The 26,855-nt window shown below is 41.6% G+C and overlaps 1 protein-coding gene across 2 annotated transcripts in view; it reads left to right on the top strand.

Annotated features, from left to right (window-relative positions):
* Positions 1 to 26,855, top strand: part of CLDN10 (claudin 10) — a 78,047-nt gene that overhangs the window by 34,949 nt on the left and 16,243 nt on the right. The window contains exon 1 of one of the 2 annotated variants that reach the window (XM_020783546.3): positions 15,541 to 15,907. The exons of the other annotated variant lie outside the window; for it this stretch is intronic. Coding sequence (XP_020639205.1) covers positions 15,688 to 15,907 — 220 coding nt within the window. The 5' untranslated portion in view covers positions 15,541 to 15,687. Of the gene's footprint in view, positions 1 to 15,540; positions 15,908 to 26,855 lie in introns of those variants that run through there. 2 annotated transcript variants of the gene reach the window in all.

Here is a 26,855-nt window from a genome sequence, read left to right as displayed (position 1 = left end):
CCAATCAAAACAATTATGGGTTTGTTCCTTTGTTCTTCTGTAATTTCCCCTTCAGGGTTTACATTTGTAGTTCCAGTGGCTACCTCAACTCAAAGGGGAAAATCAGGGAGTCCCAATCAGTTGGGGAGGGGGAGGGAAATGTAAGAAAAGTGCAGCACCAAGCATGGTGATAAGGATTCCAGTAAAATTCATTGGAACACAATAAGATAAAGAGCACCTCTCCCCCTCTCTCTTAATATTTTCTAGTCGAAAGACTTAAAAAGTGGGGGATTTTAGATCACAATACCAAGAATCTTCCAGGCAGCACTGGGGATTTGTGGAGGCATAGTCTTAAAGGTAACTTTTCCAAGCTCTGCTCCAATGTTGTACTTGTCCATGTAAACACAGGGTAAAAGAATGTGAAAGGCAGGGAAAAGCAAACCTCATATAACCAGAGGCTCATTTCTTGGGTCTACTGGCATCATTAAATAACAAACCTTGCAAAAAGTACAAAGTCACGATCTCAGTGGGGTATACATGCCTCTGGTGTCCGCCCAGGTCATGAATATTCATATGCTATCTGCATGGACCAATGAGAATGCTGGAGAGGCGGAGTAACAAGATATAAGAGTCTCTGCAGGAGGAGGAGGAAATAAGATGGGATTTTTGAGAGATTGGTGATTTGGGAGTTTGGAGCTGAGACAGAATTTGGGAAGGTGGTAGAGAATAGGAAGGAACGTTGTTTTGTTAAGAGTTAACGACATCGACCGTACCTTCATCACCTGTATTAATAAACAACTTCTATTTGGGTCTATTTAAAATGACATATTGCCTGGACCTCTATCATTAATAATAAACAATGTTGATGTAATCAGCTGGTGGCAGTGACGTGACACGTAGCTTGTGCCCTTTGCTTGGTGAAACAACCAAGGGACAGGCAGGAACATGACAATGCCCTATATCAAAATGGCAGTGACTGGAAAAAAACAGGCCAAGAGGTAAGGTTTTATTAGTTTTGGAATTCACCATATGTGTTAAGGTCACAATCAAATTAAGGATTACAGGATTTAACACATTGATATAGTTTTCCAATATGAGACAGGCAAGTTCATAATAATAATAAATAGCAAGAACTATCACCACTACATGTTAAAGCAATAAAATTGTTCCTAGATTGCTCTATAATAAGCCTAGGTTAATCTTAAATATTTCTGATGGGTTTGCCAAGGGTCCAATATAAAAGACTTACAACACAATCAAGTAAGTGTCTATTTAGAAACCTTAATTTCCAGGTATCTACACAGGCTGTTGTTGCTGCTTCACACTGGGCAAAATCTTGTTGGTATAAACCTACACTGCAGAGCCAGATAACACCATCATCTGGCATTATCAATTTAAATGAACTGAAACCTTCCTACAGCCTCCATAGGGCCTCAATCCCAGTGACAGTGATCCAGCAGCAATTTTTTTTTTACTATTAAAGGCTCCCCATCCCATCCCAAGGCCCCCAAAGGCTTCCCAAGGGCAAAAGGGAATCCTAGGGAGCCTTGGAAACAAGGGGATAGAACACTTTCAATTAATTTAAATTAAATATTACTGGTACTCATATCATCTAGGTCCAAACATAATTTTATATCTCTTGGATTTCGGTCACTTGGCTTCTTATCTGCAGTGTACAAACTGTTTTCTCCCAGCTTTGTAACTAAACAGACAGTCATCCTTATCAGAAAATTGAACACTAGTTCTGCTATCAGTTTTTTTTCAAATGTGGTTCATTTTTAAAATACTTTTATGCACCTTATGTACAGTTACCAATTCATGTGTTGACTAATTAATGAAATAAATGTATTGCTTCTGTTGAAAACTATTCTAGACTATAAGCTATTCTATTACTATAAACTATTCTATTACTATAAAACATTTAGAATATATAAATTATTATATATTTATATATAGCCTATCAGTGCCGTCTACAACCAGCTTCTACTGCAAATTTGCAATATTGTGACTTGCCACCCAAGAGCAATGAATGCAATGAGTGTACCTTCAGCTTTTCCCTGCTGCTATAAAACCTTTATGAATATCTTCACCTTAAGGTTCAAGTCCTTAGCATAAGACACCAAGGTCCTTTTATTAAAAAAATGGGTTACTGTTGTGCTATAGCATAGCACCCAAACTGTTTTTCCTCATTCCAACCACTCCCTTGTCAACTAAGTGTGTTATTCCATTGCCAAACACTGCCAATTAATTAACCACCAAGTTTTTCAATTACTGCATTCCTGATTGTGTTCAGCTTGGCCAACACTTCACCTTTTACTTCTGATATTTACTGAAAATGAAAAACAAAAAGCCTACATTGCCCTATCGACTCTTAAATCTAGTCTTCTAAATTCCAGTATCAGAGAGTCCAATTCAATGGATTCATGTATACTCAAAGTTATATTAGCAGCAATGTCACCATAGAGGAATTATCTTGGAGGTACTATTGACTTCAGTTTTCTCCTCTTTGTTCTGTACAATATTACCTTTGACCATGATTCTTTCACGAACCAGGCATGAACTGACATTATATAACAAAGATAATATTTCTGAGTGCATGCAGAGTACATCACCAAATAAGAGCAGGTCATTACACACATTTAGAATTTTAAAGAAATTTAGAATGTGTCTGTACTGTATCACTCTTTAATTCAAAAATTTCCTCACCTGCTTACAATAAGTTACAAGCTTACAATAAGTTACAAATGTAATAATACATCAGTAATCAACAAAATATTTGCAACAAGAGAAACTGGGATCACAGAAGAAATTTAACACACACAAAAACATATGCAAAAGATGAGAGTTTAAAAGCTAAGGAGACCAAAATGTGTGTTTCACAGCTCAGCAAAGCATGCATCACTCTCAACCCATTCCCCTTTTAACAGCATTTTGCCAACACTGTTGAGGTTTTTTTTTTTTTCCTGAAAATGTTAAACCTGATAGCCTTGCCGGGACACCCATAACACAACTGAATGTGTGATCAGATAACTGACCGTACATCACTTAACATTAGCTGTCATCTGTGTCACTGTGAAATGTGAACCTATGCTTTGCATTGTTGCAGCACTAGCTAGAAATATGCTACTCACCTCTTTCCAAAAATTGGGGGGGGGGCTTTATTAATCTGTTGCAAGGGTGACCTATTAAAAGCTTTTAAAAAATTATATCACAAGCCCACAAGCATCTGATTCAATGGGTTACACAAATAGTACATGCTTCAGTAAACATGTTAGCTTAAAAATATGTTAGCTGTTAAAGGGCCACAGGACTATTACCTATTTGCTAGAAAACCTTGTCCAGGAAGTGATGGAATGGTATTCTACCTTCTCCTCATCACAGGACAAAGAGTGCCATCACAATCACTAGTGTATAGGGTAGCTAAATGTGTACTTGAAATATAATTTCAATTTCATTATGAGAACTATTTCGGATTTTCTGGTTTCTTCTGAAACAATTAATGGACATTTAGTGAGCTGCAGTTTTATGATAGCATGCCTCACTCTAAAGAGTCCTAGGAAATGCAGCTCCAAGGGGAGAAAAAGCAGCCCTAAGTTTAGGCAACAGGAAATCATTCCTTATCAGTGGCCCAATGGAAATGAACAATGGGCCAGATAATGTGTTAGTTTTGGTTACATGTGATTAATATTGATTTGTACTAAATAACACAATGGACCTGAAGTCAAAAACAAGGGACAAGTTGTATTTAATTTATGATGTTTCTTCTAATATCATACATTTGGCAACATATGAAAAGGTAACTAATCTTTAACAGAAATAAATCTCACAATGCCTAGTGAGGCTTAAACCTTATTAAATGCATTAAGGAATGATATTGAGTTCATATACCTGAGAGTAACCCTTGCCAAACTCAGTGTGAATAGACATGTGTAGGATTGTGCTGTAAGTCACTTTTTCTCTAACCATGCATCTTATGAAAGCAACACATTAAATTAATGTTGCTTATTAGAGTTTGGGGGGCAGAAGACTCAGAAGCAAATGGTGGGGGGAGTTGTGACACAGGCAGAAGCAGTGCATAAGTGGGTATTCACACACAGAGGTAGATAGTCTGGTATTCGCACATACACACAGAGGCAGGTGGGCATTTTCTTACACACTATCTTATGTTCACCCCATTCATTCATTCGACAACTCCTCTGAAGAACACAAAAAGTTACATTACCCATACTAGAAATGTGTTTATCTGTTGTAACTGCTGACACTTTCCCACATCAATAAATGAGAATTAAAGGAAAAGATGTGTATAGCTATCAACTTTTTTTTTCTTGTGTTGCAGACCATGTTAAATTACAAACATGCAGCGTGGCAACTTTTAATCAGTTTCAAAAGTATGTTTGCACTTTGCATCACTAAATCCTTAGCAGTCTCTTCTTATTTTCTAATTATTGTGAGCATCTGAGGAAAATAATTTGTTATGACACTTATTTACATATAGTATTTTTATTTTTCTCATTTACACATATAGTCACAAAGGTTCTAATTTGAACTGGAAGGCTGGGCATTAGGAGGAAGGGCTTCTCAGGACTATGGTCTTATATATCACATGATTGCTTTTTGTGTTATATTTTAGTGTTCTGTCGTGTAGTTTTGTTTTTAATCCTTTGTAAACTGCCCAGAATAGTGGTTTGGCACTAAAGGGGTGGTATGTAAATTACATTGATAAATAAATAATAAAATAAATATGCACATACTTGGGAATACACTCAACAGAACACAGTGACTGAAATCCTGTTGCTTAGCATTAGTAAGTTACACTACAGTAGACCCACTGCATCAGGAGGAATTTGGTGATTCAACTCCTACATGTGTTCCACTGATTCAAACAGGCCTTCTCTAGTTGCAATTTACTTTGACATAGTAAATCACAAGTAGCCCATTTGAAGGAATGAAAAGTATGAAGGAATTGACTCACAAAGTCCCCACTTATTCAATTGGCCAACTCTTGTAGATTTTACTAGGCTAAGCAACAGGATATCAGTTAGTAGCGCATCCTTCTGAACAGACATCCATAAAGGATTATGCTGATAAACCTTACATGTAGAGATGGGCATGAACCACAAAAATGGTAGTTCGTGGTTCATGGTTACCCATGAAACATCCAGACATTTTTAAAAATGAACCACAAACTGGTTCTTTTTTTAAAAAAAAATAGTTTGTACCTGGGGGAGGGGAAACTAAACCCCTCCACACACACACACACAGCCTGCTCCTGCCCCCTTCTCACTGCCATGGCATCTTCCTACCTGGTCCTGCTGCCTTCTCCTCCTCCTCCTCCATTGCTGCAAATAGGCAATCCAGAGCCTTGCAGTGCTGGATCACCCATATGCAGCTCCACAGCCCTCCCACTGCCCCTGTCGCCTCCCTACCTGGTTCTGTCACCTCTTCCTCCTCCTCCTCCTCCTCCTCCTCCACTACCACCACCACCACCACTGCCATCTTGAGAGACAGCAGCAAAGCTTTCCTCCCAAAGACCAGACCTGCTGTCTCTGCACGTGCGCCTGCCTCAGCAGATAGTTGGGGGCATGCACAGAGACAGCAAGGCCAGCTCCCAGGAGGGAAGCCACGCCTGCTGTCTCACAAGATGGCAGTGGAGGCGAAGGATGAAGAACAGGAGGCAACAGGACCAGGCAAGGAGGAGATGGGGGCAGTGGGAAGGGAAAGGGGCAGACTGTAAGGGAAGGGGAATGAACCAGGAATTTTGTTAAATCGTTTAAAAAGTCTGTGGTTTGGGCCAGTTCAACCCAAACCTGATTTTTAACAAACTTCCTGGCTCAGTTTTTAGTTCATGCCCATCTCTAATCTAGAGGTTCCCCCCTCTCTCTAATAATACTTCCCCAGCTGCTTTTTTAGCCCTAGAATTGAAAAAATATGTGTGTACCATGTTGCAGGTAGTATGATCTGGAGAAAAAAATGTTTCCAGGAAATGACACCATTAGAAATACTGTTGCTAGCTAAAAAACAAAGTTTCTCATAGATTTGCCAAAAGTAAAACAAACTAACATTATGTACTGTACTTTCACGCCCCAGATTGTTATCATGACAGGCAGTCCCCCCAAAGCCTCACTCTAATCACATTTCCTCCGTCATAGGTTTTTCTGTTGTTTTTGTGTTGTGGGGCAGGATCTGAAGGAGATTTTAAACCTGACATTTCTCAAGCCCCCTTTTTCAAATTATACCTCCAAAATTGTCATGGTTGTGGGATTAATCACAGGCATAATAAAGTGAGGCTAGCAAATGTAGAGCACACCATGAAATGTTTGGCAATAACATCATGAGCACATCATGCTACACACCGTCTGCTTCTTAAATCTGAAGAGTGTGACAAACCCCCAAGAAGAATGAATGATTGGTAGCACAACCATTATGAACAGTTTTCAGGATGGCATAAACTTCATGCTTCATAGTTAAGCGTGCTCAGGTTTCTCACTTCTACATTGGAACTAGAGTTTGAGAACCAAAGGGCACTGTGAAGCATTTTGACTACAACTCCCATATGCCCCATCCAGCATAGGCACTGGTCAGGATTATGAGAATGTCAACCTGAAAATCTAGAGGGTAACAAATTGTTTTTGTTGGATTAGGAGCAGCAGCCTTACTAAAAAAAATCACAGATTTTAAGTGGTCCTATCTGGCACATACAGCAAATTCTAGATGCCGTATTTTGTATATACAGTACCATCTAGTTAAATGACACAGTACTCTTGGAACAACCCCATGTTTATGACAAATTTTGCTAAACTGTAAAATTTACAAGCAGCTCTGTTCAGGGAAGAAATCTGTGTGGTCCCATTTGCTGAGAACTCAGGACAACTTCAAAAGCTGCCATAAAGAAAAGACAAGTAACTCACATCTCAGTTGCATTTCCCACATTACGTTAGGTCTGGCCAAGACTTTTCGTATCCACTCCATTTTTGCATTTTTATCATCTGCAGGATAAAGAATTTAATGCCCTCCTCTCTATTGCTTTAATATAGAAAACATAGTAACGCTTTCATAGTAACATAATTGATTGACTGCAATCAGACAAGAGGTATCTGTAAATAAAACACAGCAAGAACTCTGCTCTGACAATGTCTGCTTATTTAGAAGGCCTATTCAATCTTTAAGTACTGCACTATTTAGGTTACTGGCCAGGATCCATCAGTGTACATTCTCTGACTACCATTGCTTCAACCAGAATCAATACCCCCTCCTGAACATAAAACCCCCTGTGCCCTAAACCCCTGCTAGAAAACCCTCTTGAATGGGTTATGGGTGCCAAAGAGAGCTGCAGCACAAGGAAAACCAGTTCCAATGGCATTAGGTACTGAGGGCCAGTGCTGGATGTTGGCCATTACTTGTAACTTTGAAAGTACTGAAATAAGCTGAAATAAATACTGGAAACATTTCAGTTCTTCCCCACACTTCTGCTTGGGGACAAAACAAAAAAATCAAACAAAAACCTAGAACAATGACACTTCGCAGCTGTCTCTGTAAATCTCTTTATGGTATCTCAGTTATCCTTACATTCACCTTGTTATTTTTTAAAATTATTAATAATAATCTACTGTTTCATCTGTTTCTTGTATTTTGAGTCTCTGTTCTGTCACTTATGCTTGGATCTCTTTTCCACCTAACATTTCTTTTGCTATTTCTCCTTTAAGAAGCTTCTTGGGATTAATGATTTTCTTTCCTTTTGATTTTGCACTTTTCAAAACCCTTATTCCTGAGTGATTGTTTTTCAGAGGGTTTTTTTAAAAAAGCATTTTCTAATGAACATAGATGTAAGGTGCCTATTCTCTGCCAATTATCTCAGAAATGGTAGGGATATTATTACTTTTCAGAGAACTGGTTATGCCTTGATTCCCCAGACGTGGGTTTCCAAAGCTCAGGAGAGGAGAATCATCTGGTGACGCCACTGTATTGGATGAGGAGCTAAAAGGGAAGTATTAAGTGTTGTTTCCTCATTTCTCTGGTTAGAGAAATTTCTTCAGGGAGACAAATTTCACAGGGGCCATAACACGATGAAGAAAGAATGAAATCCCACTATTTACCCATCCTCATGAAAATGGGTGGATTTCCCCCCAAAATGCAAATAAATACTTAACATGATCATCTAATTTGGTCCATGTTTAGGTTTTTCTGTTTCTGCCTGGAGCATGTGATTACCATCTATTGAATTATTTCTCTTAAAAATTGCAACTGATTTGCTTTCACCCAGTTTGTAACCTGTCCAAGTTGATTTGCACCCTAATATCCCAAAGTTTTGGACATATTTGTCTGAATAATGAAAAGAATGTAAAGGTGCAGGACACAAAGAGTTCGGACTTGGGATTAGGGCAGGGGTCTCAAATATGCAGCCCGGGGGCCATGCTGCCCGCCAGATGATAGTTTGTGGCCCCCACCTTGTCTGCCCCCGAAGCACCCACACATCCTCTGCTGTCAAGAGTCAAAAAAAGCCTCGCCTCGCTCGCCGGCTCTCTCCCAAGACAGTGCCTCTTGTACCCTCCATCCGGAACTGCAGCCTGCCAGCGAGCCCGCCTGTCTGCTGGCTGGCAAGCTGCAGTTCCAGATGGAGGGTGCAAGAGGCTCTGTCTTGGGGGAGAGCCGGCGAGCAAGGCGTGCTGCTGGCCCTTTTTACCGAGCGCCCAAGCTGCTGTCGAGCGATGTCTGAGAGTGGAGCTTGTTCCTGGGCCATTTTCGAAGAGTGCCTCCGCCGCCAACAGCAGCTGCCGCCACCGCCTCTTCCAGGGAAGCAGCTCTCTGGCTCTCTTTCTCTCTCCGGACCCCCAGCACCAGCTGGGCCAGTGGCCGCTTCAGCGCCTGGCGGTGCTTCCTCCTCCTCCTCCTCCTCCTCCTCTTCGTCCTGCTTCAGCCACCTCATCTCTGGAGGCTTCCTGGGCTCACCTCGCAAAGTTTGCTCCCCTGTTGTGGTGGGGGTAGCTGCTGCTGCTGAGTGTGCCTTTTTTTGAGGGGGGCCTTCAGAGGAAGGTTGCCAGATCTCTGTGCGTGTGTGTCTGTGCATGCGTCTGTGCGCGCACCTATGGGGGGGCACCCTGTTCTGTTTAATTTCGCAGGTACCGTTGGGGGGCTTTTCTCCTTTGGCAAGGCGATTCTGTGAGGGTTTTTAAAAAATATTATGTTGTGCCCTCCCCCCCAGGCTAGGCGGTCACTAGCGCTCCCTCCCTTCTCCGCTTCTTCGTCCTGCTGCTGCTGGTGGTGGTGGTAGTGAAGAAGGAGCTGGAGGGGGTCGTGGCTGGTGACGAGGGCTCACACGCTCCTCCTCCTCCTCAGAGCCCCAGCCAGGCGAAGGAAACTCCTGGGTGGCTTCCTCGGGCTCTTGCTCCGCTTTGCAGAAAATCTGATGTGGCCCACCCTCACCCAGACTCTGCCCCCAGTGGCCCCCAAGTAAATTGATTTTGAGATCCCTGGATTAGGGGGTAGAATTCAATGTCATCACCTAATGCTTATCCTCCATTGTACAAAAAACAACTCATACCCCTTCCTTCCTTCCTTTCTTCCTTCCTTCCTTCCTCCCTTCCTCCCTCCCTCCCTCCCCTGTTGGGAGCCATGCAATGTACTTACATTTACTCAATTTACTCAACAAAATCATTTGCTGAATGGGGAAGGATTACTTCTGCTTAGTAGCTTTCCTGCCCTGGTTGGTACAGTAATTGATCAAGAAAATACTAAAGTTCTATAAAAAAAAAGTTCTATAAAAAATAAAAGCCAGCCATAGACATTTAAAAAGTTAAGTACACAATGGTGGTGCAGGATAGATAGTTTAGGTCCTGTTCCTAATGCTAATATGCCCTGATCCACCAAAACAATGGTCAACATCCTATTGGATAATGACACCTACATAACTTGAAGTTTTACAAAACAATGTGAAATTTGCACTAAGGCAAAAGTCTATTCAGGAAGTGGTTCTATGAGTTTAGTGTACAGCTGGTTACACAGTCAGTGCATGATTGATTGCATGGTAGATGGTGCCATCTGTTATGCTATTCATTGTACAAATGATTGCACAAAAAGATACGTACTGCCTGGCTATAACTCCCTATGAACTTACACTGGCATAACTTTACACTACGTAAGTCTATCAAGATTTCAGTCAATATTTGGAGCTTTGCAGAACCTTGACTTCATCTGAGTGCCACTTTGGGCTTCCTTGGTTTCCTTTGGATCATTTCAGAAACTGATACATGGCAACATTTTCTTTCATTTTCCAAATAAATTCAGAATCTGAAGCACATCTCTTGTTTCTACAGTACAGTAGGAAGAGGGAAGAAAACTGGGATATATTCTAGGCATACCTAACTGAGCCATATTTTGAGGGAAAGAGTCTCCTTTTGACCAAAATCCTCATTGATTCAATGGGCCAACTCTAGTGTCACTTACTATGCTAAGCAACAGGGTTTGGGACATTTTTAATGGCTTTCGTCATCGTTAAACAGATTTTTTTTCCTCTTTAGGAAATCTGAGTATACTCACTTCTTTTGTTTACTTGGACCACTATCCAATTATTCCTGTCTGTGGAATGTCCTCCCAAAATAGTAACATGGGAGCATGTCACTTGCACAAATATTGCCATTGTGTAAGTGGAGGACAGATTTGCATCACTTGTACAACAACAAAACCTACAAACGCTTTTGACAAAAGGAGACATTAATAGTGGAACGTTCTGCTTAGTGGAAGCTCAGTGAGCCTTCAGCCTTTTGGTGGCGGTTCAGGTAGAGTAAAAGTACAGTACATCAATATAGTCATACTGAATGATGAGGGATGATTTAGTAACTGGGTGTCTTTGTTTTAGGGTTAATCTAAAATGAAAGCACACACATGTAAATTTCCACTTACAGCTGTGAGGAGGGTGAATCAATTGCTTGAACCCAAACTGCAGATAGGCTTGGTGTACCCCCGTGACTCTCTGTGTGCCATAAAGACCACTAAAAACACACACAAAAAAAGAACGGCAACTGAAATTGACTAGAAGTCCACAGTGTTAAACCAAGGGTGGAAAAGATGTATCTTAGGGACTACGTGTGACCCCAAAGAACTCAACTGCATCCCTCTCCTCCTGTATACTCAAGTTTAAAAATAATAATAAAATTGGCTTTTAAAATCCCCTTGTGCCCTCTGGGGTGTATGGGGCAATCTTGCCATATTTTGAGAGGCTCCCTGACCCTTAAATTTTCTACATTTTAAAAAAGTTTTGGCTACCAGAGGCAGCATTAAAAGTTTTGTAAGAAAAAAACTTATGCTTGGGCAGTTGTAGTAAAGGACGAAGTCTTGTAAGGTCTAGGGATGGTGGTGTGTGGCCTCCAGACCCCTGGAGATTACCCACTCAATTTGTTAAGCAGGGAAAAGCTGTGACCTGTTAAAATGCTAGTCCTAGAGGCTTTTAGATGCGGTAGTTCAACTTTTTCTCCTTGAAAAAGCATAAACTAGAGGACTGTTTGGAACCACAAAAGTAGCTATGAGGGGCTTCATCAGCCCCAGGACTGTCCATCCATGTCAGTTCTGCTTTGATTTGTATTCCTGCACTGAGCAGGGGGTTTGACTCAATGGCCTTATAGGCCCCTTCCAACCCCATTATTTCATGATTCTATGTAATGCAGAGGTCATCAACCCCCAATCCGTGGCCTGATGCGTGGCTTGAGCTGGACCAGTCCGCGGAGGCAGACCTCCCACCCACCCCACACGTGCTCCCCTCCCCACAGCTGCTTTGAGCACACACACACATGCCAGCGCCAGCATGAGCACTCCCCCACCCCTTCACACATGCGCCCACACGCCTGCGCGAAGGGGTGGGCGGGCACACAAATGGGCATGCAGGTGCTCCTGCACATGTGCGAAGGGGTGGGGGATTGCTCATGTTGGCGCTGGCATGTGCATGTGCACTCCCCCACCACTTTGCGCATGCACCTGAGAGAGTGCCATGCGCCAGCGCGCAATCGCAGGGAGGTGCTCCGCCTTCCTCAGAGGTTCAGCAGGTCCGTGGTCCCAAAACGGTTGGGAACCGCTGATGTAATGTACACTTTCCTCAGGAACACAGAGAAGCAAAAAACACAGTTCAAAATATTCAGTACTGTATGCCCATAATCACATAAATTGAAGGCATGACCATATTATGTGGCTGGCACTGCACATAAGGTATTTATAGACATGATATGGGAATGAAGACATGTTGACAGAATTCATGAATTGTGTCAATGTGAAAAATGATAGTGTTTTGTGTGCTGTTGTTTTCCAATATACCATGACCACATTACAGTACATGATAGACATTACAAGCCCAAAAGAGAAGGAAGTCTTTTCTCAGCACCCTTTTCAGGCTTTGCTTGTTTTTGTTCACTTAGTTTTCTACAATACTGTACTGCATCTTCTAAAATTTAAGCCATTTGGAAACAATAATTTGTAAAAGATAATGCTTAACATTCTATGGCCAAGTGCAGAAATAACACTAAATTATGGGTCAGCACAAGGACAAGTCATAGCAAGCCTTGGGCTCATGCATTCCTTTCCTGTCCTTTTCTCATTGGATGCAAATGCAAGATCAGAAGCACTTATTTCTGTCTGAGATTAACCATAGAGTAAATTTTTGTCCAAACCCTCAAAGACCTTTAATCTCAACTATGGTTTGCTGAACATGCAGTATATGTTTGCATTTTCATAACTGGCCAACATAGATTGTCCTCTTTTTTACTACGAAAAAAGTGTTGCTTATGGTGACATTGACAATCTGAGCGTCATCCTAGAAGATCAACTGTCAACAATCTAGAAGGGTTTATGTCCAGGACAAGATTGGGTTTGTGTACTCTACCCCAGCATAACACTACAGTTATTTGTAAGTCTTGTATCCATTTTATACTAATCACACTTTATGAACATACTATGACACAGGAATCCTAGTAAACTATGGTTAACCTTAACTGCTTAAATTTGCTTGTTTTCAACAAATCGCAGTTAAGAGTAACTTGAATTTGGGCTCAAATGACATAGCAAACTTTGACTAATCTAAAATGAAAGCAAAAGCCTCCAAATTACTTACCTATTGGGGGGAGGGAGTTAAATGAATCCAAGGTACATTTAAGCTTACTCTTTGTGTGTTAAACTATCACTTAGTATTATAACTGCAACAACACTTTGTCTTTTCACATAAGCAAAGGATTACTACAGTACATGCAGAAACACAGGAAGAGGGAATTGGTTGAGAAAGTGAGATCCTCCAAGGAGGAAATGAAAGAAAACCAACTAAGTATTTAGAGAAAGAAGCTTCAGAATAAGCAGCTCTAGCCTTCTGCAGAAATGTTCAAAACTGAATGGAAAAACTTGCAAACTTGTTTTAGTTCGCAAATTCAAGAGCAGAAATCAAAGCATGTAAGTAGTGAAGGAGAGAACTTGAAAGTTCAGACTCAAAATGTAACAGAATTTTGAGGTTCCCTTAGCACCCAGCATTCCAGTTCCCTTAAAACTGTCACAACTTATGTCATAGAAATGAAACATTGCTATCAAAAAACTGTTTTGTGTGGATTTAAATAGTAAAGCCCTAAAATGTGAAAGTACAGAAAGAAAGGGCTTACTCTAACCATATACAGAGTGTCATTCCTTTACCTGGAATCAAAAGTAAATTGCCTCCAAAATGGTAAGCAGGATTTCTAGGCAAACACGATCCCCAAGCCTTTTCTTCCTGAACTTGGAAAGATTACCTTTTTAAAATGAAAACTCTGAAAATCTAACACAACTAGCTTGCAGGCCAGAGAATTCTCAGGGGCATCATCCAAAAAAGTAACAATTCCAACCTCTTTTATTGTCATAACGTACACATTGTTTTGTAACCATAGTAGAGGGGAGAAGTTTGAGAAAGTGGGAATTTATCCCATGATCCAAATTTGATATATTTCCCTCATACATTGCAGGTGTTCAGGATTTTTTTCACCCAGGAACAGAGAGTTACTGGTTCTAAATAACATAGCAAATCCAGAAAAGTGGGAAATGTTCTCCTTTTCAGAATTCAGGATTACAGAGAAAGTCAATTAGATACATAGAAGTTAATGTTTCAGCACTGAATTAATAATGAATGATAATTCTTTACCTTGGCCAACTTCACCCACACGCCCTGAACCCATGCTGCTTCAAGGGAGCAAGGAAGAGTTTGAAGCAGCCCAACTTAAAGAGAGTAAACTAAAAAGAAAAACCAATCGAGAACATCAGGCATGACGACCCTAATCTGTTTATACTGGCACAGGAACAAATAATGCTGTCATCCGTATTTAATTTATGAAACTAGAAATGCTGCTTGTGATTTTATTCCTGCAAAGGAAAAAAAGGGCTACTGCAATAGATTGTCTTTCATCCTTTGCAAAACAGAACAGTTTCTGCTGAACCCTTCATTCTGCCAGCCAACATGTGCCGGTGAGCTGCGAAATATGCTTTTGCACAATATGCACAACCATCAAGTCAATTCCCAGCTGAAAATGAGAAACATCACTTATATATAGGGGGCTTTCATAGCGCAGCTTTTAAAATCCATAGCCAAAAGTGGCAGGATCCAGAGGCTATCTGGACTTTCAGTGTTCATGCCTGGTTGCTACGATCTAAGCTTTGGGCTGCAGTTCTCAACTGACATTTGGTTTACATATGGAAAGATAAAATGAAGATAGGGAGAGTGTAAAGACTCCTTTATGCACCAAGTACCTGTATTCCATTTTTTTCTGCGAAAGGTCTATCACATTCTCTGATGTCTCTTTCTTTCTCCTTCCTTTTAAAAAAGATGCCAGGAATTTGGAACTTCTGTAGGAAAGGCCTTCCAAAAATTTGGCATGCCTAGAGGAGGAGGCCAGCTGTTGTTTTTTGTTTTGCTTTGTTTTTCCTGGTCAAAAGCTGAGTAAATACGCAAGGCAGCGGTTACTGTGTTCCTCCAGGAGAACAAAAGAAAACGGCCCTGGGGTTTGGGTCGAGGCAGGAGGGAGGCACACCAGCCGACCTCGCCTTGAGGGCCACCCGTCCCTTTAGGCAGGGACGCCTCAGGCAGCAGATCTGCGGTGTAGTGGAAAGGCAGGGAACGAATAACGAATCTGGTTTCCCTTCAGACCCTACAAATCTCGGTGACGGTGGTAAGCGAAGAATGGGGAGAGGGGCTTGTCTTGAGTTTCGGCCTCACGTGCCCTAATAAGAATGTCAGTGGCTTGAACTGCTCGGCACCTTCGCGTGCACGCGTGAGGAGGGCGGGGGGGGAGCTTTTGCTCCGCCTCAGACACCAAACTCTCTCCGGCGGGCCTTTCTGCTTTGCTCTTCTGGCCCACAACGCGCCCACACCCGCGCGCATGTCACCCTAGAGAGGGCCGGCGAACCTACTCGGAGGACAGCCCGCCGGCTCGCTGAGGAGCAGCAGCGCTCCCGCCAGGTTGACCGGGCCAGGCTGGCCGCCGCGAGCACTCGGCGCCCCCGGGCTGGGCGGGGAGCCCCCGGCTCCGCCTTCTCCTCTTCCCGCCCTCTTTCCTGACTTGCCGCTAAGATGCGGCGCGGGGTGGGAGCTCCCCCAGGGACGCGGCTCCCCGGACTCAGTCGGGTCGAGAAGTGGCGCCCGGGCCGGCGGTGCTGCTGCGGGGCTCCTCTCGCCCTCGCCATCCCTAGCGCGCCCGGCTCCGCCTCGCCTCGCCCCGCGCCATGGCCAGCTCCTCGGCCGAGATCATCGCCTTCCTGCTGGTCCTCTCGGGCTGGGTGCTGGTGTCCTCCACGCTGCCCACCGACTACTGGAAGGTGTCCTCCATCGACGGCACGGTCATCACCACGGCGACTTTCTGGGCCAACCTCTGGAAGACCTGCGTGACCGATTCCACGGGCGTCTCCAACTGCAAGGATTTCCCTTCCATGCTGGCGTTGGACGGTCTGCAAACGTTTCCTACGATCTCCCTCCGTCCTTCAACTCCCTCCCCCTCTTCTTGCCTATCTGATCAGGAGTTTCGCCTCTCCCCTTCAGCCAAAGGGGAGTTCAGCCCGCCTGCCCTTGAATCCCCTCCGCCCTTGAGCTTGAGGAGCAGGAGGAGGAAGAAGAGGGACGGGGGAGAGAAGTGGACAGCTCCCCACTCTTTTCCCGGGCCCTGAAGGCTGGCGCGCTGAAAAGTCTGCCTGCAATTCTTCTAGCGCTTTACTTAGGAGTAAGCCCCCCAAAAGTCAGTGCGGCTTCTCCTCCAGTAAAGGTGGTTAGAGGAGATCGTGCGGGGGGGAGGTAACAGGATGCTGAAGGGAGGAGGACAGAAACCAGTTTCCCTGTTAAAAGTCCAGGAATTTAAAACAGAACTAGGCTGAAGGGGAAGCTTTAAATTTAAATAGACGGAAATACCATCCAAAATACATTTTCAGATGGTTTTTTGTCCTCTTTATCTTGCTTTGATTTCCTTGCTACTTCTTTATCTTTCCATTCTTGAAGGCATGCATTTTAACTAATTGTAAAAAACAACAACACTGGTTTGATACACTCATTGCACACAAACGTCAACACTTCCAAGTGTGCCCATCAGTAGCAGTTTTCAAGAACTGGCAGAAATCTCTGAGCAGTTGTGAATCACGTCCTTGATGTTTTCTAATAGTAATATCCACACTAGACTTTTCAGATTGTGCTTACTGACCGGAACTCTTGTGTATTTTGGCTTTAAATGCCGAGCACTCTCTGTATGTGTAAGATGAAATGTTTGTAGTAGCCACCAATGTATTGTTATGCCAGGTTATGGTCTGGGACTGCATTTGACAATATGTGTACTTTTGAGCTGTAAGGCTGCACTTCAGAAGCACCTTGTGAATTCATTGGTAACACATTCAGAGTATAATTTAATTCCTATATTAATGAGGGTAAATAGAAAGGCCACCAAACAACATCTACCGCTTTAAAAACATGCATTCTCAACCAGTGAAACAGGGAAAATTATGCACCAATGTCTCAGAATGTCCACGTATTAAAGTGAATTCATGCCGGTACCTCTAGGACGAATCCCGGATATGATGCTTGCCAGATAGCTTTGTGTCTACCTCTTTATGCATATGCAAGTAGGGTGTGAAGCATCAGCAAGGGGGTGGAAATCAACTCCTGAGATGTTCTGCTACATCTCCCTCCACCAAAACACACACAAAAAATAACACTCCCAACACCTCCCCAAATCCTGCCAAAACTCATTTGTCAAGTATGACTTATTCATTTGCTCCATGTTGGTTGGTTGCTTTTGGGTGCCGCAGACCTGCCCAATATAACTTCTGAGATCTCTTCTTTCTAGCCTCCTCTAACTTTTGTGCCCTATCACTTTGGGAAGAAGCTAATTTATATATATGGAGGGCATTCTTCCAAGCACTTGCTCATTGTAGAAAAAAGGCTGGGCAGATCTGGGACCCTGATGTTTGCTTCAGACACACGGGGTCCTGCATTTTTTTTTTGTCTAAGTGCTCTTACATAAGTACAGTACTCTCTTTTGTGTGATGGTACACCTAAAGAGGATAGAAGAAAACAGTAAAATGTGGGCTTCCCATATATTTGTTCCTTTCTGTGCTGTTCCTACATGTGCTAAAAACTATGCTGCTGTGCTGAAAACCACAATTGGTGAAAGGACTGTAATGCACTTTTTGCCTGGCAAGTAATATGCTGTAATTAGCACTTCTGGTGTTAGGAAAATTTTAGAAACAGGTTCTACATCAATGGCCAGCCTGATCGGGCATCTGCCATGGCCCACTCAGTTTGGGATGGAAAGCTGTTGACCGGAGTGCTTGAAAGTGACTCTGTTGGCCAGGTGCCTTTCTCATGGATAGGCAAGTGCTCTCAGTAGTGGGAAACAGCAGTGGCATCATTAATTGCCATCTGCCTTACTTCCTCCTTCTTGTCACTGTCTTTTCAGTGCTAGCCTAATAGTGAGTCTGGTGCTCCTGCTACTTCCTGGCCTTCTCCCCTCCGCCGGGTGGCACAAATGAAGAGCAACAACAAAGGAGCTGGTGAAACTACTACCCGGAGGGGTCAGTGGGGACGCAGCAGCGTGAGGAAGGTTGGACAAGTGGAGGAGCTCCAGACTGTTGAGGGTCTGGTTGACTTCTCCCTCTGAGCACTGAGGACGAGAAACATCATCATCTGCAACTGCTGAAAATGTGGATTGATTTAATTGTAGCCCTCGCCATTTAAGGGAACCATTGAGGGTATCCTGCTGGAGTGTCCCCTTAAAACCTGGAGCTAGTGCTGGACACAGAGAAAAGATTTAGCTGCTACAGACTCTTTAACATATAATTTGAAAAGAATAAAAATACTTTTCTTTCTTAATAATAATAATTTTAGAACCTCAAAGCTGGAATAGACCCTGTGGATCATCAAGGCCCTCTCAAGGAGCTAGAGTGGGGAATCGAACTCCCAATGTTTGCCTCTTACGTTGGGTCTTCTTTCAATTGTGTGTTTGCTTGTTTGTTTCCTGCCTTTCTGCCCATACAGGACCCAAGCACTTCACAACAATTAAAACTATACAATAATCCACAATTTTCAAGTATCAGAGAAACTATATATATGAAAATTAAACATATCACAATAGTAAAACCAAGATAAAAACAATTTAAACAACATTTTAAAGCATTCAAAATCTCTAAGCTTAATAAATATAGCTTTCTTGGGACCTTCATTGCTTAAACATCTATTTGAAGAGGAAGGTCTTTGCCTGATGAGAAATGGAGAAGGGGAGGGGGGCAACATGGCTTCTCAGGGCAGCACATTCCAAAGTCTGGGAGCTGCCACTGAGAAGGCCCTCCTTCTCTCCTGTCCTCACCAAACAAGATTGGGAAGAAAGTAGAACTGAGAGAAAGACCTCCCCAAATCTTAAAATCTAAGAAGCCTCATATGGAGTGATAAGATCCTTCAAGATAGCTTTCAAGAATAGTAAACCAGGTAATATGTTAATTGTTTCAGTAGCAGTATGGCTATTATTATTTTCAATGGTTCTTCAGCTTTTTAGTGACTTGGTAGGAAATAGTGAAAGGTTACATCAGATTTTAAGGGTGCCAAAATATAAGCGCTATTGAAAGTCCTTTTGTTTTTCTTCTCCCTAAAAATGTGTTGATATGGCCATTATGATGAATCTAAACAAAAGTTTAGCTTATCTTACGAGGTGAGCTGTTATCATCTGAAAGGCATAAGTAGCTGGTGACAAGAACGAGGAGGAATTCACCCCAAAGTTTTGTAGTAAGGTACCATCCTTGCTGAAAGAAACAGGAAAATATCATTTATATTGCTTATTAAAGGGACAATCAGTCGAAATGTAGCTCTCTTGTTCTTTTTGTTTCAGTAAAATAAATTGTGGCAAGAACTTACGTCCACTGTTGCCATCCATGAAACTTAAAAATGTTTTAATGTTGGTAGGACTGTCTTCAGTTCATTTGTTTTTTTAATCTCATCATTTAGCAAAGTCTCCATAGAAGTTAACAGCATTTAAAACTCAGAATCATTTATTGACACCCTAAATAAATGTGGGCAAAAGCTACCCAAGCACACCTCACTGTAATGTTGAAAGACCAATCCCTCCCTTTTGGCCCGGTTCCAGCTGAATCCCTGCAGTGATAATTTGCTGCAATAGAAACCTCTCTTTGTTGAGGAAGAAGGAAATTGAACTGTTTAACCCCAGCTGTCTGAAAATGTACAGTATGCTTTCCCATCCCTAAGATGACATTGAGGTGAGCACTTCTTAGATTCCCAGCAAGATGCTGTTTAGGACTAATAGAAGCTGGGGTTCACCAGTGCAAAGCCTTGTCCCTTTGTATGAAGACTTGACCTATGGAACTGCTGTAGATGTTGTGAGGCCTCAGGCTGATCCAGTCCAGCATTCAACAGTCTGACTACTGGCAGCCCAGCCCTGTAACGAAAGTTGCTTCCATTAAACATATCAGGGATGTTGAATGTGTGATCTTCAGCATTCAAAACAGATGTTCTGCTGCAGAGCTGTAGTCCTTATGTGTAAGTACTGTATTTTTCCATATATAAGATGATATTTTTGTCTAAAATCTTTAGATTAAAAATTGAGGGTTGTCTTATACATGTAGGAAAGGAGGGGGAAGAGATCAAAGTGCTTTGATCCCTGCTTTCCCCCTCCACTTTCTTGTACTTTTTTTTGTGAGGAAAGTACTTTCCCCCTCCACTTTCCTTGCAAGAAAGTGGAGGGAGAAAGCAGGAATCAAAACACTTTGAGGATTCCTGTTTTTCTGCTGCACTTTCTTACAAAGAAAGACATTTTGGGTTGGAAAAGTGGGTGGGGTGTCTTATACATGGGGGTGTCTTATACAGAGAAAAATGCGGTAATATTGAGGAAATTGCCTTAAGGCACGAGGAGGAGACACACATCATTTGTGAGCTGATTTGTATGCTGTTATGTGCCATCATGTTGCCCATGGCTTATGGCAACCCTGTGAATACTTCAAAAGCTCCTATTCACAGGCCTGCTCAGATGTTTCAAAAGAAAGATCAGGGTGTCCTTTACTGAATCAAATCATCATAGCAGGTCTTCGTCTTTTGTTATCATCTTCCACTTTTCTTAGCATTATTGTTTTTTTCAGGAAGTCTTGTCATGATATATCAAAAATATTATTTTGTTGTTTAGTCGTTAAATCGTGTCCTGTTCTTCATGACCCCATTGACCAGAGCATGCCAGCCCCTCCTGTCTTCCACTGCCTCCCAGAGTTTGGTCACATTCATGTTGGAAATATTATAGCTTCAATTTACTTCACCTTCTAGTAAGAGTTCAGGCTAGGTTTGATCAAGAACCCACTTCTTTGCAGAGCTTTTCTTGAACATCCCATTGCAAATTGATCTTTTTCTTTCCTGATATATTCTTCACTGTCCACTTTCATATTTGTACATAGTAATCAGCAATACCATAGGGGATGATGCTTGCCTTGGTCTCCAGTGACACATCTTTCTCAAGGATCTTTTCTAGTTCTTACATAGATGTATTTCCAAGTCTCTGTCTTGTTTTGGTGTCTTGACTTCAGTCTCCATTTTTACTGATGTTTGAGCTGAGATATAGAAAGTCCTATCTATTTTGATTTCTTCATTCTCAACTTAGAAGTTAGATAATTCTTCTATCACAATTATTTTTGTCTTCTCAAAGTTTGCCAATAATCCTGCTTTTGCACTTTATTCTTTAATTTTCTTCAGTAGTTGTTCCAAGTCATTGTGACTTTCTAGTAATAATATATAATTTGTGTGTCTTAAACCACTGATTTTTTTCACCCTCCTTCATCTGATCTAATCCAACAGTTTTTTGATTTTAATCTGTTCTACATATAGATTGAATGGATGTCTGACACACTTGCCAACTAGAAAGTGTCCTGTTTCTCCATACTGTATTATGCTCTAAGAGCAGCTTCTTTTTCAGAATATAGATTACATATTAGGACAATCAAATGTTGTGCCACACCATTTCATTCAGAGTGGTCGTTTGACCAGATAGGCGGGGTACAAATAGAATAAATAATAAATAAATAAATAAATAAATTAGCCATGACTATTAATGAGCTGCACAATTAAATGCTTTATTGAGTTTCATTTATTAAGTATAAATAATTTTTTTCTGAAATTCTTTGGAATACTCCAGTAGCCTGCATACATTTGCAATAGGATCTCTAGCAGCCTCTTTCTTTTCTGAATCCAGCGTGATCTGGCATTTCTCACTCGATATATGGCAAACGTCTTTGTTGTAAAATCTTGAGCATCATGTTTCTTCCATAGGAAATTAATGCCATGGTCCAGCAATTACTACACTCCTTGACACCTCCTTTCTTTGAGATAGGGCCATATATTTATGTTTTCAGTCTCTAGATCATTTATCTTCTTATTTGTTGGCATATTCTTGTTAGGATATTGATTGATTCTGTCTCTGTAGCTCAAAATAGTTATATCAGTATTTTCCCTATTTATGGTAATTTATGTCTTCTGACTGTTTTGTGTAAGTGGTATTCTGTTGAAACTGCATTTAGAACTATGGAATACAGTGTCATAAGATATGGTGATAACCGTCACCATAGGCAAGAAGAACATTTACAATTTATCAGATGCATGAATAGTGATTGGCTAGTACAGTATAACTAGGAGATGGCAAGAATAAACATTGGCATCCTGGGCGTAAGTGAACTAAAATGGATGGGAATGGGCGAATTCAGTTCAGATGATTACCATATCTACTATTGTGGGCAAGAATCCCATAGAAGAAATGGAGTAGCCCTCATACTCAACAAAAGAGTGGGAAAAGCTGTAATGGGATATAATCTCAAAAAAGATAGAATGATGTCAATACGAATCCAAGGCATACCTTTCAACATCACTTGATTTGGTGGACAGAGTGCCTGAGGGACTATGGATGGAGGCTTGTTATATTGTACAGGAGGCAGCAACAAAAACCATCCCAAAGAAAAGGAAATGCAAGAAAGCAAAGTGGCTGTCCAACGAGGCCTTACAAATAGCAGAAAAGAGAAGGGAAACAAAATGCAAGGGAGATAAGGAAAGTTACAGAAAATTGAATGCAGACTTCCAAAGAATAGCAAGGAGAGACAAGAGGACCTTCTTAAATGAACAGTGCAAAGATATAGAGGAAAATAATAGAAAGGGAAAAACCAGAGATTTATTCAAGAAAGTTGGAGATATTAAAAGAACATTTTGTGCAAAGCTGGACATGATAAAGGACATAAATGGGAGGGACCTAACAGAAGCAGAAGACATCAAGAAGAGGCAGCAAGAATACACAGGGGAATTATACCAGAAAGATCTGGATGTCCCAAGCAACCCAGATAGTGTGGTTGCTGACCTTGAGCCAGACATCCTGGAGAGTGAAGTCAAGTGGGCCTTAGAAAGCATGGCTAACATTGGAGGTGATGGCATTCCAGTTGAACTATTTAAAATCTGAAAAGATTACACTGTGAAGGTGCTACACTCAATATGCCAGCAAGTTTGGAAAACTCAGCAGTGGCCAGAGGATTGGAAAAGATCAGTCTACATCCCAATGCCAAAGAAGGGCAGTGCCAAAGATTGCTCCAACTACAGTGGTGCCTCGCTTAATAGTGATAATCCGTTCCAGGAAAATCGCCGTTAAGCAAAAACATCGTAAAGCGGAAAAAAAACCCCATTGAAATGCATTGAAACCCCTTCAATGCGTTCCAGTGGGGACAAAACTCACCATCCAGCGAAGATCCTCCATAGGGCAGCTGTTTTCGCTGCCTGTCTAGCGAGGAATCCGTCCCAGAAAACAGTGGGGAGCCATTTTGTTTACCCGGTGGCCATTTTGAAACCACCGATCAGCTGTTTTAAACCGCAAATTCTTCGTTTTGCGAAGAATCGGTTCCCGAAGCAGGGAACCGATCATCGCAAAGTGAAAAAAAAACCATTCAGACCATCGTTTTGCGATCGCAATTGCGATCACAAAAGATCATCATAATGCAGTTTCGTCGTAATGCGGGGCAATCGTAAAGTGAGGCAGTGTCACCAAAGCTACCAGCATTAATTTCACCCAACTCCGGGAGGCAGTGGAAGACAGGAAGGCCTGGCGTGCTGTGGTCCATGGGGTCACGAAGAGTCAGACATGACTTAATGACTAAACAACAAAAGTATAACTAGATGGAATATGAAAAAGCAGTATGTACACTGATATCAGGTGATAGAAATAAACAATAGAAGTATTGCCTTCATATCTCTCACATGATGCATTCATCTGTCTGCAAATAGTGAACCATTTGTTTTGAAACAGAATGCTAGACGAGGACCTTTTATTTGATCTGGGTCTTTTTTAAATGTAGGTGAGTTACAGCATGTGCAACTCTCCCCCTATGTACACATCTTCCTGGCTGCAAAAAATTAGATGCCAGAAGAAAATTTGGGGAGGGTTCTTCATGAATTGTCCATTAGCTGGAAGTTCTGATTGATTGGAAGTTCTGAGGGTCACTCAGCCCCTCTCTAAAATGGTGTGGTCGCCATATGTACCACTGGCTTCTTAGAAAGTTTAGCTGGGTCTTGGTAAACACAAAAAACACTCATTGTTGTCAGGTGAAGGAAAAATACATCAAGGTCAAAGTGTATGTCTTCCACACCTAGAGCCCAATTATATCTTATAGATTAACTCAATGCTAGAAGAGGTAATTCTGTACATGTTGACGTCCCATAACTCTTTCACCTACCATAATTTGAAAATGAGTTTGCTTGCTTTTGTGATTGGACTTTATGCCATAATGTTTTTACTTTATGCCGTAATGATTTCTCAGACGTGAAAGGCCGCCTCAGTTTGGCTCTAACATTAACATAAATGAAACTCTGTAATATATTGCTTAGCCCTATGTTGAGTCCTCATAGCTCTCCTTTTTAAACATGCTGTGACTAAAATGTGGCAGCCACACTAAAAAAAAAGCAAAGGGTCAGATCTGAAATGCCAATAATGTAATATTTACTTCAGACCATTGTAAAATATCTTCCAAAATTGGCTCATGAAAATAATAATGTTTAAAATGACAGTTTTAGTCACTCCTGGAGATTTAGAAGACCAATATTTTCAGGCTTTTTTGGACCTAGAAATGTTTTAACAGTCCAGCTGGTTCATGCTTGAGATGATAACCATGCCTACATTTTGTAGGGGGAGATACAAAGCTTTCTTATTCTGAGTCTACCTGGACCATATTGAGCAGTATTGTTCATTCAGCTCTCTAGGGTCTCTGGCAAAGGATTTTTGCATCAGCTTCTACTCATCCTTAAAAAAACCCAAAACCTGAAGCTACCAGAGAATAATGCTGGGACCTTCTACATACCAATATACTCTTCCCCTGAAATATAATCCTCCATATGATCATCATTCTTCACTATAACCCATTGCCAGAACAAAATATTGTGCGGCATGACTGACTTTGATCCTCTTTTGCAGATGTAAGAACATTCTCACCCAGTTTGCCTGCTATAATGGTATACCCTTTTTATTATTATCCCCTGTCTTTGTATGTATCTTTGTATCTATCTTCTCTGTATAACAGAGAAAAGTTGGAGTTTGGTGGATTTGGTGATATACCAATGCCTGGAAAAGGCTGCTTTTTTGTACTCTTACTCCAAGAATCCCATAGCCAGCCTAACCAGTGGCTAGGCTGACTGGGTGAAGTTGAAATTCAACAAAGGAATATTTGTTTTAAACCTTGGCTTTCCACTATAGTCTGTTCATTCAGGTGCAGGCATGTTTGTAGCTTTTGCCTTACTGCTTCTCTGTGGATGCGTTCAGGCCAGGAGGTCATCATGCAGGTTTCAGACAGATTGACCCAGAGGTCTCTTCCAGTCTTGAGCTTCTATGAACTCTTCTCTCAGTTTGAAAGGCAAAATACAGAGGTCTTCACCTTGTCTTCAGGGTAGATTTATGAACTCCAGAAGAAGCCCTGCCTGTGAAACAGAATCTCTCCCCAAATGTAACCTGGGGGAAGGGGGAGGAGAGGTAGAACAGCACCTGGAAAAACCTTCCTCTCTTTCACCTTAAGTGTAGAGTGATCCGAGAAACCAAAGACAAGAGATTCTACTATGGAATAGAAATGGATAATTTTGCCCAATGGAGAATTTCAGCAGCCCTGCATGAAAACTTTCTAATTTCAGTCTCATATAAAAACTTGAACTTTGGGTTTTGCCAAACAGAGAGGAAAATTTGCAGTTTTACTGTCTCCCACATTAGAGGGTTTTTTTTTCTGAATGGGAAGAATTTTGCAAATGTAGGTAAATACTGATTTAAACAATGAATTGAAATGACCTGTTCACCTGCCCTTGCTTGCCTACCCGTCCTTTGGGCCTTTAACCGCTTCTTCAGGTGCAGACATTAGTCATTGATACCTCTTATCTTTGACTGTGGTTTCTGTAGGTCACTGTTGTCGTTGAAGATCCGGGAGCAGCCCAGCTTGTGTCCTCTGCTCCCCATCAGCTAACAAAGTTAATCCAACATTGCCCACACATACATCAGTTGTGATGCAACAAGTTACTGAAATTACAAAATACTGAATCAGCATCCCAGCATTTAAAAAAAGACTTGATGTTCACCTTATCATATGGTCAGATGTCAGTGCTATGTTTTTCCGAGGCTTTTAACCTTTTAATTGTGTGGAACAATAACTTGGTTTTTATCATGGTTCAGATTTTTTTTATATCTTTAATTCTGTTTTATTTCCACATAAACTGCTCCAGAAACATAACCAAAGAGCTCTATAAACATGTCCTAAATGCATACACAATATTATTTGCAAACATTCACACCCATTGCTCTTGCTTTTGAAACAGCTGTCATGAACTCTGTGTAGATTAGCAAGGTAATGCCCATAAGGATCTATTCTAAATTCTACTGAGTGAATGAAACAGTTGGACCGAGGACAGGAGAGCAGGGCAGGGATGAAATGTGGAATGTTGCTGAGCTCCCACAATATAATCAGAGAATCTTAGCTGCTTTTAAGTTATTTTGCTCCTGTTGTTATTAAATATATCTGCTTTACGTACAAGTTTCTTGTTGCTATGCTCTGCCTTTGCTATCTATGGCAGCTTACTGGAAAAGCTGTTACAAAGATAAAATGTGATAACTCATGTATACTGCCCTGAATCCTTTACAGGAAAAAGAAGGTTACAAAAAAAAATCTGCTCTCAACCCATCCTCTTAGGATCTGTCACTTATCTGAACTGCAGTCCTGTTCTGCTTTGGGTGTGTGTCGTAACTCAGAATCAGCGTCATTGCTTCTTGATCCAAAGAAAAATGGTTCTTATTTTGCTGGTGGTAATAGTAGTGGTGGTTACAGCATTCCTTTCTGCCCTGGGATTCTTTAAGGAACAAACCAAAATA

This window comes from Pogona vitticeps, chromosome 3 (assembly GCF_051106095.1).
Source record: "Pogona vitticeps strain Pit_001003342236 chromosome 3, PviZW2.1, whole genome shotgun sequence".
Taxonomy (NCBI): domain Eukaryota; kingdom Metazoa; phylum Chordata; class Lepidosauria; order Squamata; family Agamidae; genus Pogona; species Pogona vitticeps.
This window is presented reverse-complemented; position numbering and strand designations above follow the sequence as displayed.